General features: G+C 45.9%; 1 protein-coding gene across 1 annotated transcript in view; it reads right to left on the reverse strand.

The window, feature by feature from the left end:
* ADAMTSL3 (ADAMTS like 3) overlaps window positions 1–13,423 on the reverse strand; it is a 378,645-nt gene that overhangs the window by 108,162 nt on the left and 257,060 nt on the right. The window contains exon 6 of the mRNA XM_060259735.1: window positions 11,662–11,788. Within this exon, the coding sequence (XP_060115718.1) occupies window positions 11,662–11,788 (127 nt within the window). The remainder of the gene's footprint in view (window positions 1–11,661; window positions 11,789–13,423) is intronic.

Below are 13,423 nucleotides of genomic sequence, written 5' to 3' on the forward strand. Positions count from 1 at the left end.
GTCATGCCATCACTGAAAGTGGCTTAAAAATTATTTCTCTCACTGTCTGCTAGAGGGCCACTGGATACATGACAAACCTAAACTAAACCCCAAACCAAGCTAGAGCAGAACCTAACCATTATTTCAAAATCCAGCCTCAAGTGGTGCACATTTCTATGGCTGTATTCTCATCTAACATCAGTTTTGACAAAGGGTCACATGGAGATGATTTCATGGAGAAAATCTGGGAAGGTTGAGTTAACACTGAGTATATGGTTGGTCCTCCCCAGGGATCCTACTCCTGCTATGCAATATACACCCCCTCAGCAAAACTGGACATGACTTTCCCCTGGTTGCAGTACTTGTGCTGGGGAGCAAAAGAAAAGGCTTTTGATATCACTTTCTGCCCCCCTCTCTCTCAAGGAACAAAAAGAGCACATTGCAAAACCAGCAATGAAATCTTTGGAAGCTCGTTAAATTCCCCAAGAGTTAAAAATATATGCATTCCAAAGTGGGGGTGGGGGAAAGAATGTAAGTCATTATACTCTAAAAGAAGAAAGGCAGATCTCAGGAAATAAAAAAGGACTCAGAGGTCATTAGACAGATAAAATCCATCTTCGTCTGGTGCCACATCATTCAACAGAAAGAAATACCAAGAGTCCAAAAGTTATTCCCAGACGATATAGAATCACCAAGCAGCAGTGCTCTGCAGAAGGGGCTCAGGTGGGACGGCAGAGGGGGCAGAATCAGCAGGCACCGAGGTGGAAAACGTTTTCCGCCTGCAACAGGAACGTATTTTCGCTACATCTCGTATGATACTCATTAGGGCATCGGCTTTCAGCCAAAAGCACTTGACTAGTTCAGGGCAAAGCTCCAGAAGATCCTCTTGAAACCTTTGAACAACGCCTTGATTTGTGGGATGGCTACTGAAATCACTCCAAATGCTTCTTCCACAGAACCAAGAGCTGAGAGAAAGAGACTCACCCACTTTCTAAGAGGGAGGGAGGGGGAGAGCCTGCTGCTTGTTGATGTAGTAGCCACAGAAGAGCTGCAACTTTCCTGTTCTCCAGGCTCATGACCCACAGTTAACCCCAGTCTGCAATACGGGGTCTGTAATTAATTACTTTTTCTTTATTCCATTATGTCCACATTTATTATATCTAACCCTATCCACCTTCTTGCCTCAAGTTTGCACTATCATATCATGATTTAACTGTGTGCAGCCCACTAGCTGAAGGCCGGATGACAAAGACAACTGTTCTCAACACATCATGGGACCCTTTTTTCATGTTGACTGCGGAGAAAGCCCTGTACTCAGCACATGATCCTGGGGCATCTCTTGGGGTGCAAAGCCTGTTCATACTCAGTTTCAGACCCAGGCTATCATTACCCCCCACAGGAGCTCCCTCAAGCCTGACCGCTTGGTGACTTTCCACAAGCCGTTAGGATCCATCTACTCCACAGTGGGCAAGGGCACAGAATCATTGTACAAAGCTTCATGGATGCAGCTGTGGCCAGGTGTGCATAAGAAGTGCTGTGCTGGAGCCCGAATCCATCGCTGGTATTAGGACCCCAAGATGCCTGGTTCCCTCTACAAACTAATTGCCAACAGAAGAAGCAGGAAACAGACTGTGGTGTCCAAAAACTGAGTTTTGTGCTGTTTTTTGCACCCCAGTTGGGTATTTATGGTTCGTCATTCATTTTTCTACTGCTGTTGTTGCATTATTTTACTTTGTGAGCCACCCTCATGCAGGTCTCTGAAGAAGCAGCATACAAATTTTCTAAATCTTTTTTTTTTTTTGAAGCAAACATCCACATTTTTCCTGAATTTCTGCAGCTGTCAGAGCTGGCACAGAAGTATTGATGGCTGCAATAAGAAATCCCTGCAGTTGAGAGGTTTTGCATTTGCCCCTGCATCCTCGCACTGGGGGTGCCCTCTGCAGACTGAGAACCATGATGACCCTAGAATATGCTCCCCCCCACACTCCAATCTCTCCTTCTTAGTATTAAGAACAGACTCTTCCAATCATGCTTTGCCAGTCAGTAAAAGCAAGCCCCCACCCCCACCCCTAATAGCAGAGTTCCAGCCGAAATGCTGTCCACTAGACAGAGCTGATACTGATGCTGATTTGAGTTCCATGCCTAAAATATTCCATTTTCCCAGGGGCAAGGCAGGCTTTTACAACTTGTTACACTCTCATTTTGAATCTCATCAGTCAGAACATTTGATCATTTTCCCAGAAAGTTAAGGAGGGATTGGTGCAATGAGCTTGCTTTGCCAGCAATCGGGGCCTTCGACTGACAGCGTGCTTTCTGCATTCAAAGAAGTCTTTTTTCTCTTGTATTTTCTCTAACCTTGTGAGTCCAGCAGAACATTCCAAGTCCATAAAACAACATATTTCTGGATTATAACTGCCAACCAACTAAGGAATTAGATTAGACTCTTTCATTTGTTTAGAAAATTTATATCCTATCCTTCTATTACTTGGGGGGGGCACACTTAAAACAGCTTCCGTGTTTGGATTAAAAACAATGATAAACCAGGCTTTTTGTGTGTTTGTTTTGTTCTTCACCTAGTTCTTTTTTCCCCTTTCAGTGGATTATGGCAGTATTTTCAGTGCTTTTTCCTTCCAGACTCACACTCTTTATTCATTTGATTTCTATCCTCTAAGTTGCTCAGAGTCAGGACAGTGCACAAGTTTCTTCCTTCTTGTGCTTTATCCTCACCACATCCCTGTGAGGTAGACTAGTGAATGAGTGAGAGTGATTGGCCCAAGGTAGAGTTGGGATTTATCCCAGCATCCTAACTGGCTGTCTTTTACTCTATCAATCATCAGATTTTTAAAAGAACTGGACATCAGTTACACCCAAATTATATCTGCGATGTCCCCCAAGGTTCCTCAGCATGATCATCCAGCTACATGAAGACCAGCGAGGCCAAGTCAGACACTGCAACGACCTCTCGGAGCCCTTCCCAATAGGCACAGGTGTAAAGCAAGGCTGCGTTCTCGCGCCAACTCTCTTTACGATCTTCTTTAGCATTATGCTTCAAAGAGCCGCAGTAGATCTAGATGATGACGATGGTGTCTACATCCGCTATCGCACCGATGGCAGCCTGTTCAACCTGAGGCGACTAAAGGCCCACTCCAAGACAATGGAAAAACTTATCCGAGAGCTACTGTTTGCTGATGATGCTGCACTCGTCTCCCACTCGGTATCAGCTCTGCAGTATATGACGCCCTGCTTTGCAGAGGCTGCCAAGCTATTCGGCCTAGAAGTTAGTCTGAAGAAGACAGACGTTCTCCACCAGCCTGCACCCCAGGAAGACTATCACCCTCCTTGCATCACTGTGGGTGAATCAGTTCTGAAGACAGTCCAGCAGTTCAGCTACCTGGGGTGCATCATCTCCTCAGATGCCAAGATCGACAAGGAGATTGACAACAGGCTGGCAAAGGCAAACCGTGCATTTGGCCGACTGCACAAAAGAGTGTGGAGCAACAAGCATCTGAAAAAAGGCACAAAGATCAATGCTTACAAAGCGGTTGTGATGACAACTCTCATCTACGGCTCCAAATCGTGGGTTTTATACCGTCATCACCTGCGACTCCTTGAGCGCTTTCATCAGCGCTGCCTTCGCACCATCCTTAACATCCACTGGAGTGACTTTGTGACCAACACTGAAGTCCTCAAGAGGGCGGAGGTTACAAGCATCGAGGCACTGCTGCTGAAGACACAGCTGTGCTGGGTAGGGCATATTTCTAGGATGGAAAACCACCGCCTTCCCAAGATTGCTCTGTATGGCGAACTTTCCACCGGCCATCGAAATAGAGGGGCACCAAAGAAGAGGTACAAGGACTCCTTGAAGAAATCCCTTGGCACCTGTTGCATCAACCATCACCAGTGGTCTGACCTAGCCTCAGATCGCAAAGCATGGAGGCACACCATCCACCAGGCTGTCTCTTCCTTTGAGAACGCACGCATAGCTGGTCTTGAGGACAAAAGGAGATTGAGGAAGAATCGCACTGCTACAGCACCAACCCCAAATCAGACTTTTCCCTGCAGCCACTGTGGCCGGATCTGCCTGTCCCGCATTGGTCTTGTCAGCCACCAGCGAGCCTGCAGCAGACGTGGACTACTGCACCCTTCTTAAATCTTCGTTGGCGAAGTCAAGCCGAGAGAGAGAGAGAGAGAGAGAGATCTGCACAGATACACACTACAAGAGGGCCTGCCCAATTTATGGCCCATCAAGACAAAACACAGAGCTGCTAGATTTTGTGCCTGAGAATCCAGAAACAGAAGAATTGTTAAATATTTAGCAGGCTACATGTGGCAAGTAGTAAAAAGCCCAAACAACAAAAGGAGGCTTACTATTTGCTCGCATGTAGTAGGCAAACCCCCATCCTTGGCACCAATCTCATGGTACTAGTGATCTGAGGAACAGGGGGAAATGGAGGGGATTCGATAGGTTTGGAGTATAGTTTTTGCACAGCTGAAGCAAAGCTTCAAATAAATCCTTTTAAAGCCAGGTGAACCATGCTCTACTTCTCCTTCATGGCAGAAACACCTGGAAATACACATGCCAATCCTTTGGAGAGCTACCACAACACAAAGAAGGTGGTGAAGCTGCAACATCCAGCGCACTCCTTTCCTAACTTCTTTACTGGTTCATGCAGCAGTTCATGGGGCTCGGTTCATGGGAGGGACTGCCATGCAGATGAGTGCGTATGCGCCATCTCTTGGCAAGACTTTGTCCAGAGCTGCAAATACTGTGCACACCTTCACTGATGTGGTGTCACTAAAAGAAACTGTGTTTTCCCAATTCCTTTCACTTTAGGGACCATTTCTCAAACTATTTCCACATGCTACGCAAACAATTGAGAAAAGGTGTTGCGCTCTTAATGTATGCCCTGTAATGAGTCTGTGGCAAAAGCTATGAATTTAAAATCTCTTATGCATAGTAACATTTAAGGTGCATTAGAGTGTCGTGCTTTTTTCCCATATACCTGGAGGAGCAAAAAGATAGATACAGAGAAGAAACACCTGACAAAAATTCAATGAATTGGAATGATGAGAAAACCGTACACCTCTGGCTGTCGTCCAGAGAACATCAAGGCCAGCAGGAGTCTGCAATGCAGCACTTTGCGCAGAGATCTGAGGGGACTGGGCCCTTACTGACCATTGCTCAAAACCCTGCTTGAGGCTTCCAATTGACAAGCAACAATTCAATATCTCAATAAAACCCACTATAGACTTAGAAATAAAAAAAGACCTCAAACTCCCTTCTTGGCAAGTTTCTTACTCAAGCCAAACTCCAGCTGTTTCTACATCACAACATCAAATCTCGATTCTTTACGGGCTGATTTTAACAAGGCTTCCCACCAACTCACCATAGACCTGTTTGCAGGGCCTTTTTTTGAGCAGGAACACAGTTCCAGATGGGTTGGTGTCAGGGGTGTGGCCTTATATGCAAATGAGTTAATGCAGGGCTTCTTCTACAAAAAAAGTACTGCCTATATGTATGCACAGAACGTGCTTGCTTGCCTTTTGTTTTCTAATCCATGCCATGGAATTTCTGTGAGTATATAAGAACATAAGAGAAGCCATGTTGGATCAGGCCAATGGCCCTTCCAGTCCAACACTCTGTGTCACACAGTGGCCAAAATATATATATATATATATATACACACACACACACACACACTCACACTGTGGCTAATAGCCACGGATGGACCTCTGCTCCATATTTTTATCCAATACTTTCTTGAAGCTGGCTATGCTTGTAGCTGCTACCACCTCCTGTGGCAGTGAATTCCACATGTTAATCACCCTTTGGGTGAAGAAGTACTTCCTTTTATCCGTTTTAACCTGACTGCTCAGCAATTTCATTGAATGCCCACGAGTTCTTGTATTGTGAGAAAGGGAGAAAAGTACTTCTTTCTCTGCTTTCTCCATCCCATGCATAATCTTGTAAACCTCTATCATATCACCCCGCAGTTGACATTTCTCCAAGCTGAAGAGCCCCAAGTGTTTTAACCTTTCTTCATAGGGAAAGTGTTCCAAACCTTTAATCATTCTAGTTGCCCTTTTGTGCACTTTTTCCAATGCTTTTTGAGGTGCAGTGACCAGAATTGTACACAGTATTCCAAATAAGACCGCACCATCGATTTATACAGGGGCATTATGACACTAGCTGATTTGTTTTCAATTCTCTTCCTAATAATTCCCAGCATAGCATTGGCCTTATTTTATTGCAATCGCACACTGTCTTGACATTTTCAGGGAGATCTACCACAACCCCAAGATCTCTCTCTTGGTCAGTCTCTGCCAGTTCACACCCCATCAACTTGTATTTGTAGCTGGGATTCTTGGCCTCAATGTGCATTACTTTGCACTTGGCCACACTGAACCTCATCTGCCACGTTGACGCCCACTCACCCAGCTTCAACAGATCCCTTTGGAGTGCCTCACAATCCTCTCTGGTTCTCACCACCCTGAACAATTTAGTGTCATCTGCAAACTTGGCCACTTCACTGCTTTCTCCTAAACTCCAGATCATTAATGAACAAGTTAAAGAGCATGGGACCCAGTACTGAGCCCTGCGGCACCCCACTGCTTACCGTCCTCCACTGCGAAGACTGCCCATTTATACTCACTCTCTGCTTCCTATTAATTAGCCAGTTTTTGATCCACATGACTCTCGAGCTTACTAAGGAGCCTTTGATGAGGAACTTTATCAAAAGCTTTCTGGAAGTCAAGGTAAACAACATCTATTGGGTCCCCTTTGTCCACGTGTTTGTTCACCCCCTCAAAGAACTGTAACAGGTTGAATCTTCCTCAATAACTTGTGTTCATCAATGTGCCTACTCATTCTGTCCTTGATAATGGCTTCTACCAACTTTCCCGGTATTGAAGTCAGACTGACTGGCCTGTAATTTCCCGGATCTCCTCTGGAACCCTTTTTAAAGATGGGGGTGACATTTGCTACCTTCCAGGCAGATTTCAATGAAAGATTACATATTTTTGTCAGGAGATCCACAAGTTCAAATTTGAGTTCTTTCAGAACTCTTGGATGTATGCCATCCAGACCTGGTAGGGTGGCCAGACCATCCTGGGCACCCGGGAATGTCCCAGTTCTGGCCCCCTATTCCCGCCTCCCGGGCTGGCTATACCGGGACCATTAGAGGTCCCGGTTTAGCCAGCCCTGGAGGCGGTGGGCCGCGGGCGCCGGCGGGGAAGGCGGCGAGTGAAAGAGGGAGCGTCGGTCACTTGTCGGGTTCCTGTCGGTCACCTGTCAGTCACTTCCGGGTTCCTGTCCTGCATCTCGACCTGTGTTATTAGTGACAGGCTGCTTCGGCGTGCCGCTGCGCCGGCCCCCTGGGTCCCACAACGATGGGACCGATGCCACAGGGACGGGCTCGAAACACTCTATAACCCCTCAAAAGAACAGCAGTCTAGCTCGCTTCCCCCGAGCCCTGCCGCCATAAGCCTCAAGGGGGCTCATTTTGCGGCATCTCCCGGCGGGAGGGTGGCACCCACACGGGACACATCAAATGAAAGAGGGGGCGCAGGGCTATCAGAAACAGCCGGCGGAGGGAGTCGGGAGACCACCCCACTGGGGGATCCACACCCCGAAAGTGATGAAGGTGGCGCAGATAGAGCCAACAGAGCAAACAGGACAAAATAAATAGGCTGCATTATGCAGCACAGTCTCACTGGAATCTCACTGGAATCTGACTGGCTTCTCAGCATGGAACCCGTTCTCTCTAGTCTTCTCACTTTGAAAAAAGTAAAAAAAGAGTTTCATTTAACTTTACTTCCCCCTTTCCCTCTCTATAAATAATCTTGGTGTTTCCGGCGGTGATATTTGGGGGATTTTTGGGGACGTCACAGGAAGTGCTGTGAAGTCACTTCCTGTTTCCGGCAGTGGCATTTGGGGGAAATGATGTCATTTGGGGGAAATGATGCTTCCGGCAGGTGGCGTGGGGGGGGGGGAATGATGCCACAGGAAGTGATGTCACTTCCTGTTTCCGGCAGGTGGCGTGGGGGGGGGAAATGATGTCACAGGAAGTGATGTCACTTCCTGTCTGCGGCGGCGGCACGACGTCGCCGGAAGTGACGCCACCGGAAGTGACGTCACTTCCTGTTTCCGGCGGACGCACTTCGCGCACGCGCACCCCTTCCTTCCCCCACCCAAAGGTGTCCCTGGCTGACCTTCAGACATTATGGCCACCCTAAGACCCGGTGACTTATTAGTTTTTAATTCTTCAATCAGTTGTAGGATCTCCTCTCTTGTAACCTCAATTTGACTCAGGTCTTTCAAAATTAGTGGTTCTGGAGCGGGCAAACACTTCTCATCTTCCACAGTGAAGATGGAGGCAAAAAATGCATTCAGCTTCTCAGCCATTTTTCTATCTTTCTTCAGTAATCTTTTTACCCCTTGGTCATCCAAGGGCCCCACTGCCTCACTGGCTGGTTTCCTGCTTCTAATCCAATATCATGGGCTGGGACAATGGAAAACAAAGTGACTGCACATTAGTAAAAGTGGTATCAATATGCATCTGACTTATGGCAACCTCATCAGGTTTTCAAGGCAAGAGAGAGATGCAGAAGTGATTTGTCGTTGCCTTCCTTTGTGCAGCAAAGGCTAACCCAAGGACTAACCAGCACAAACTGTGCTTAGCTTCCGAGATCTGACAGAAACCACACATATTACACAAGACATTATTTATAGAATTCACTGCTGTAAAGTATAGTGATAGTCATAATTTTAGCTGGCTTTATTTAAAAGTACAGAATGCTGCAGCATGGTTGCTAATGGGACCCGAAATGGGAGCACATTCAACCAGTGCTGAAAGAGCTGCACCGGCTGCCTATTGTGTTCCGAGTCCGTTTCAAAGTGCTGATATTGACCTTTAAAGCCCTATATGGCTGAGGACCTGTCTATCTAAGGGACTGCCTTTCCCCATATGTTCCCCAGAGAGCACTGCATTCAGAAACTAAAAATCTATTGTCCATCCCCAGACCAAGGGAAGCCAGAAGCCCGGACCAAGGGAAGCCAGGCTTTACACAGGCCAGGGTCTTCCCAGTGGCAGCACCAATGCTTGTGGAATGCACTCCCTGAGGCCGTAAGAGCTCTGCGGGATCTCTCCCAATTCCACAGAGCTTGTAAAAACTGAACTTTTTAAACAGGCCTATAACAACTACGGGAGAAGGCTGCCGCTTTTATGCTACTGGGCAATTCCACCAGAAGAACCACCAACAGAAAAATTGTATACTCTGTATAGCACCAATACTTTGTTTTAAATTGTTTTAAAATATAACTGACTGTCCTATTGTTTTATATTTGAAACTGAGATGCTGGTTTTTATATGATTGCTAGCCGCCCTGAGTCCGTTTGGAATGGGCAGGATATAAATGGAAAGTAAATAAAATTAATAACTACATTTTCAAACGGCATTAAAATTTCAGATTCCAAATTTTATCACTGCCCCACAAAGAAGTGGAAAGAGGCAGAAAGAAAAAGAAGAGGTGGGGAGGAGGTTGTTCTATAAGGATGGAGCTGCCTCGGAAAAGGCATGAGCTCACCAGACCACCGTCATGAATGATGGGGCAGTCATGAAGGCCTCTCCCTGTGATCTTAATTCACAGATTGGAACATATATATGGGAGAATACAGTCCTTCATATACCCCAGTCCCAATGAAGGGCTTTTAAGGTCAAGACCCACACCTTGAATTGAGCTCAGGAGCAGATCGGTAGCCAATGTATCAGTAGTATCAGGGTCACATGCTCCTGGTAGGTGGCTCCAGCCAGCAATCTAGCACCAGCAATCTGCATTAGCTGCAGCATCTGAACACTCTTCAAGGGTAGCCCCAAACAGAGTGAAGTGCAATCTAGATGTAACCATGACATGGATCACTGTGGCTAGATCTGACTGAACCAGGAATGGGTGCAGCCGATGCACGAGTCAAAGTTGGGTGATATCACTCTGCACCACTTCAGCCACCTAGTTTTCCAAGGTGACCACTCTGCAAGCACCACTCCCATGCTGTGAACCTGGCTTTTCAGAGGGAATATAACCCCATCCAGGACAGGATTGATCCTGAGTCGCTGGTCTGCAGTTCTACTATCCGAGAGAACCTCTGTCTTAACAGGATTAAGTGTCAGCTTGTTCATTCTCATCCAGCCCCAAGCTCCAGTTTAGAAATCAACAAGTATTCCTGGAATTGGGTGGGAAAGATCTGTATCATTTGCATACTGGTGACACCTCAGTCCATATATTCTGAAGACCTCTCCCAGTGGCTTCACATAGATATTAAATAGCATCAGACCCTGCAAAACTGCACAGCTCTAAGGCCATGGGTCACAGCCAGGGCCAGCTCTAGACTGTCTGGCACCCTAGGGCAAGGCTAACTTCTGGTGCCCCCCCCCGCACTCAGAATGTCACTGAGTCACATGGGGGAGCACCCAATCTGGCTCAGAGCCCCCAGAAAGCCAGTATGCTAGGAAATCACCTAGTTTGCCTAGCAGCAGGGCCAGCCCTGGGCACAGCAGGCATCCCCCAACACCACGCTCTGAGACCGACCCCCCCCCCCCCCCGATAGGACTTGAACCACTGTAACCCTGTGCCCCTTAGTCCCAGTCTAAAAGCAGTCAGAGGAGACAAGACTGACCTTGACACACTCACTACCATGCTAATCCCCCTGATCCCAAGGCTCATGAATGAAGCTCACAAAACTAAACAGTCAGCCAACTCCACTTCAGGCATCTCTTCCATTTATGCACCCATGTAGCTCAGAGCCTCAAAACATTTTTTAACTCAGCCACACAAGTGTGGAGCTTTGATTATTTTTAATTTCTTCCCAACACAGCAGGCACTGGAGCACTGTGCACAAAGGATAAGAAACCACAACTGATATTTGATGTATAATTCACAGTTATAAACACTACATAAAATCAAGTCTCTGTAGCTGGTTCTACAAGAAAGAACAGGGAACTGCTGGGGCACAAAAAGCCCTCTCCAGACTCTAGCCAAGTCTTGCTCAGTCCCTTTTCAGTTTCAGTTGTGTATGTAGTTTCTGGTTTTCTTCCCATTTCCATAAGGCCTAGAAACTTGGTTTGAACAATTAAAACCAAAGCTATAGATTTTCTTGGGAAAGAAAGCTGCAGCAGCCCCAATTAGAAAGAAGTCTGAAGAGGGGAGATGGCAAAGGATTTGGGTTTTTTAAAGGGTGGGGATTTTGCATGTCTGGAGTACGTGATTATTGAATTCTACTGGACCTGGTACTCTATCATTCTTTAACTTTGAATTATACACCACCCTTTCAATAGAGGAATCCATAAGAGATTTCAAAATGCGGCTGTAAAATTACAAAAGTATTTCACCCTTGCATACAAACACAGATGCTCACATGTGGTCTAGGAATTAAGATGCCTATCTTGATAGCTATTCCTGATATATGAAATTGAATTTCTACGTTAAAATGCATGCCTTAAATTCTTGCAGAGCTGTCCCTTAAATATGCAGTATTTCATAAGAGAGTAATCTAGCACAATCTTTACAAATAGCAGCTCTGGATAACAAACAAACTACACAATGAAACAGCCATCACTGCAACATGACACCCATTTTTGTATACCAGCCGAAAGTCAAACCAAATGACATTTAAAGTTGCACACTTACTTTTTTCTGGTGACAGATGCACCTTCACTTGTCCCCTCACAAGCCTGCATGTCGAACCGTCTCCAGCACAGACACCACAACTGTCCTCTTTGGCCTGGCTCCCGAGCTGCCGATCACAGCCGACGGCCTGCCAACATCAACACAACGGTCAGGAGGAGGGAAGCTGCCACAGGCATGCTCAGGTTTCTAGAACCCTTTAAATTTATTATGTTATGCTTCGGATGTTATGAGCTGGCCTCATTCTCTCAAAAGTGCATCACACTTTGCAAATTTAATCCCTCAAAAGGGGCCTAGTCTGTGATGTTTCAAACCAGTAAAACCTATTATGGTATCCTGGCCTATGAAATGGAGGAGTTGCCTGCTAAGTCAAATAGTATCCCTTAGAATGGAACTCACAAGGTATCTTAGGACTTGCCTTTGATTTGAGAAAACAGAATAACCAAAGCTCTCATCCTGGCTTCAGGTCAAGAATTAAGAAAGTTTGGCTGGCTCGATATTGCACTCTTATCATATGTCATCCAATGGCATCAATTTATTCTGTATATTGATGTTTCATAGAACAGATGCAAGTAACAATTTTTATGAGTTGAATCATAAATCCAGTGTATTTCCTTACGAACTGGTTAAAATGTGACACCCCCCCCCCCCCCGCCCCAATGAGCTATCTTGCTGGAACAGGAGATGCTTCAGAGGAGCCCAGACAGCATCACCTCCAGTCTGCACCCATCTGGAAGCAGATGCCTGGTAAGGAGGGGCTGCAGCTCAGTTGTACAGCTCAGTATGCAGAAGATCCCAGGTTCAGTTCCCATCATCTGAAAAGCCTCAGCCTGGGAAAGACATGCCTCTACCCAAACTTGGAAAGGCAATGCAAGACCAAGCAGACAGAAATGAGTTAGAAGATCTCATAGTCTAACTTGCTATAAGATAATTTCATACACTGACATTAAAACGACATTATCCCTAAACCTCCTGAAGATGAGTGGAATAACAACAACAATAACAATTATATTATTGAGTTTTTAATTCCGCCCTACCCCGCAAATGGGCTCAGTGTCAGGCTCTGTAACTCTATCATATTAAAATTATAGAATACTAACCAAATGGACTCTTCACACTAACCCAAAGCCTTTTGTTGTACTGTAGCTAGCACGGTCGACCAACGGTCGACCAACATCTTCCCAGAGGCAAAAAGATAAGCGGAAGCTCTCGTGTGAAAGTTTGCACCTTCACTCCCTGTTGTTTTGAGAATAGTGGTTTTGTTTAGATATCGCTTTGATGTAGATTCCATAAGACCAAGAGACACCCATTCCCAGGTATTAGTCTCAACTTTTGTATCCAGCTATGAGTTTCCAATAAAGTATACATTGTTTCAATGAATACTACCTTGAGTCTCCATCGCCTGACACTCAGGGCAGATTACAACAAGACCAGAAACAAAATAAAACAAAACGTTTTAAACAATTAAAACCACCTAGTTTCAGAACAGGAGACAAAATTGATTGAATTAATACAGTTTCAGGCTGGAACTAGTAAATCAGAAGGATGACATCAAATTTGATTGGGCCACCTAAAGATGGAATACTTCAGCAAGGGAGGTTGCTTTCTTTAAACATTAGGAAGAACTTCCTGACATAGCGGTTCCTCAGTAGAACAGGCTTCCTTGGGAGGTGGTGGGTTTTTAAACAGAGGCTAGATGGCCATCTGACAGTAATGCTGATTCTGTGAATTAGGCAGATCATAGGAAGGAGGGCAGGAAGGGTTG

The sequence above is a fragment of the Heteronotia binoei genome, chromosome 19 (genome assembly GCF_032191835.1).
Source record: "Heteronotia binoei isolate CCM8104 ecotype False Entrance Well chromosome 19, APGP_CSIRO_Hbin_v1, whole genome shotgun sequence".
NCBI lineage: Eukaryota > Metazoa > Chordata > Lepidosauria > Squamata > Gekkonidae > Heteronotia > Heteronotia binoei.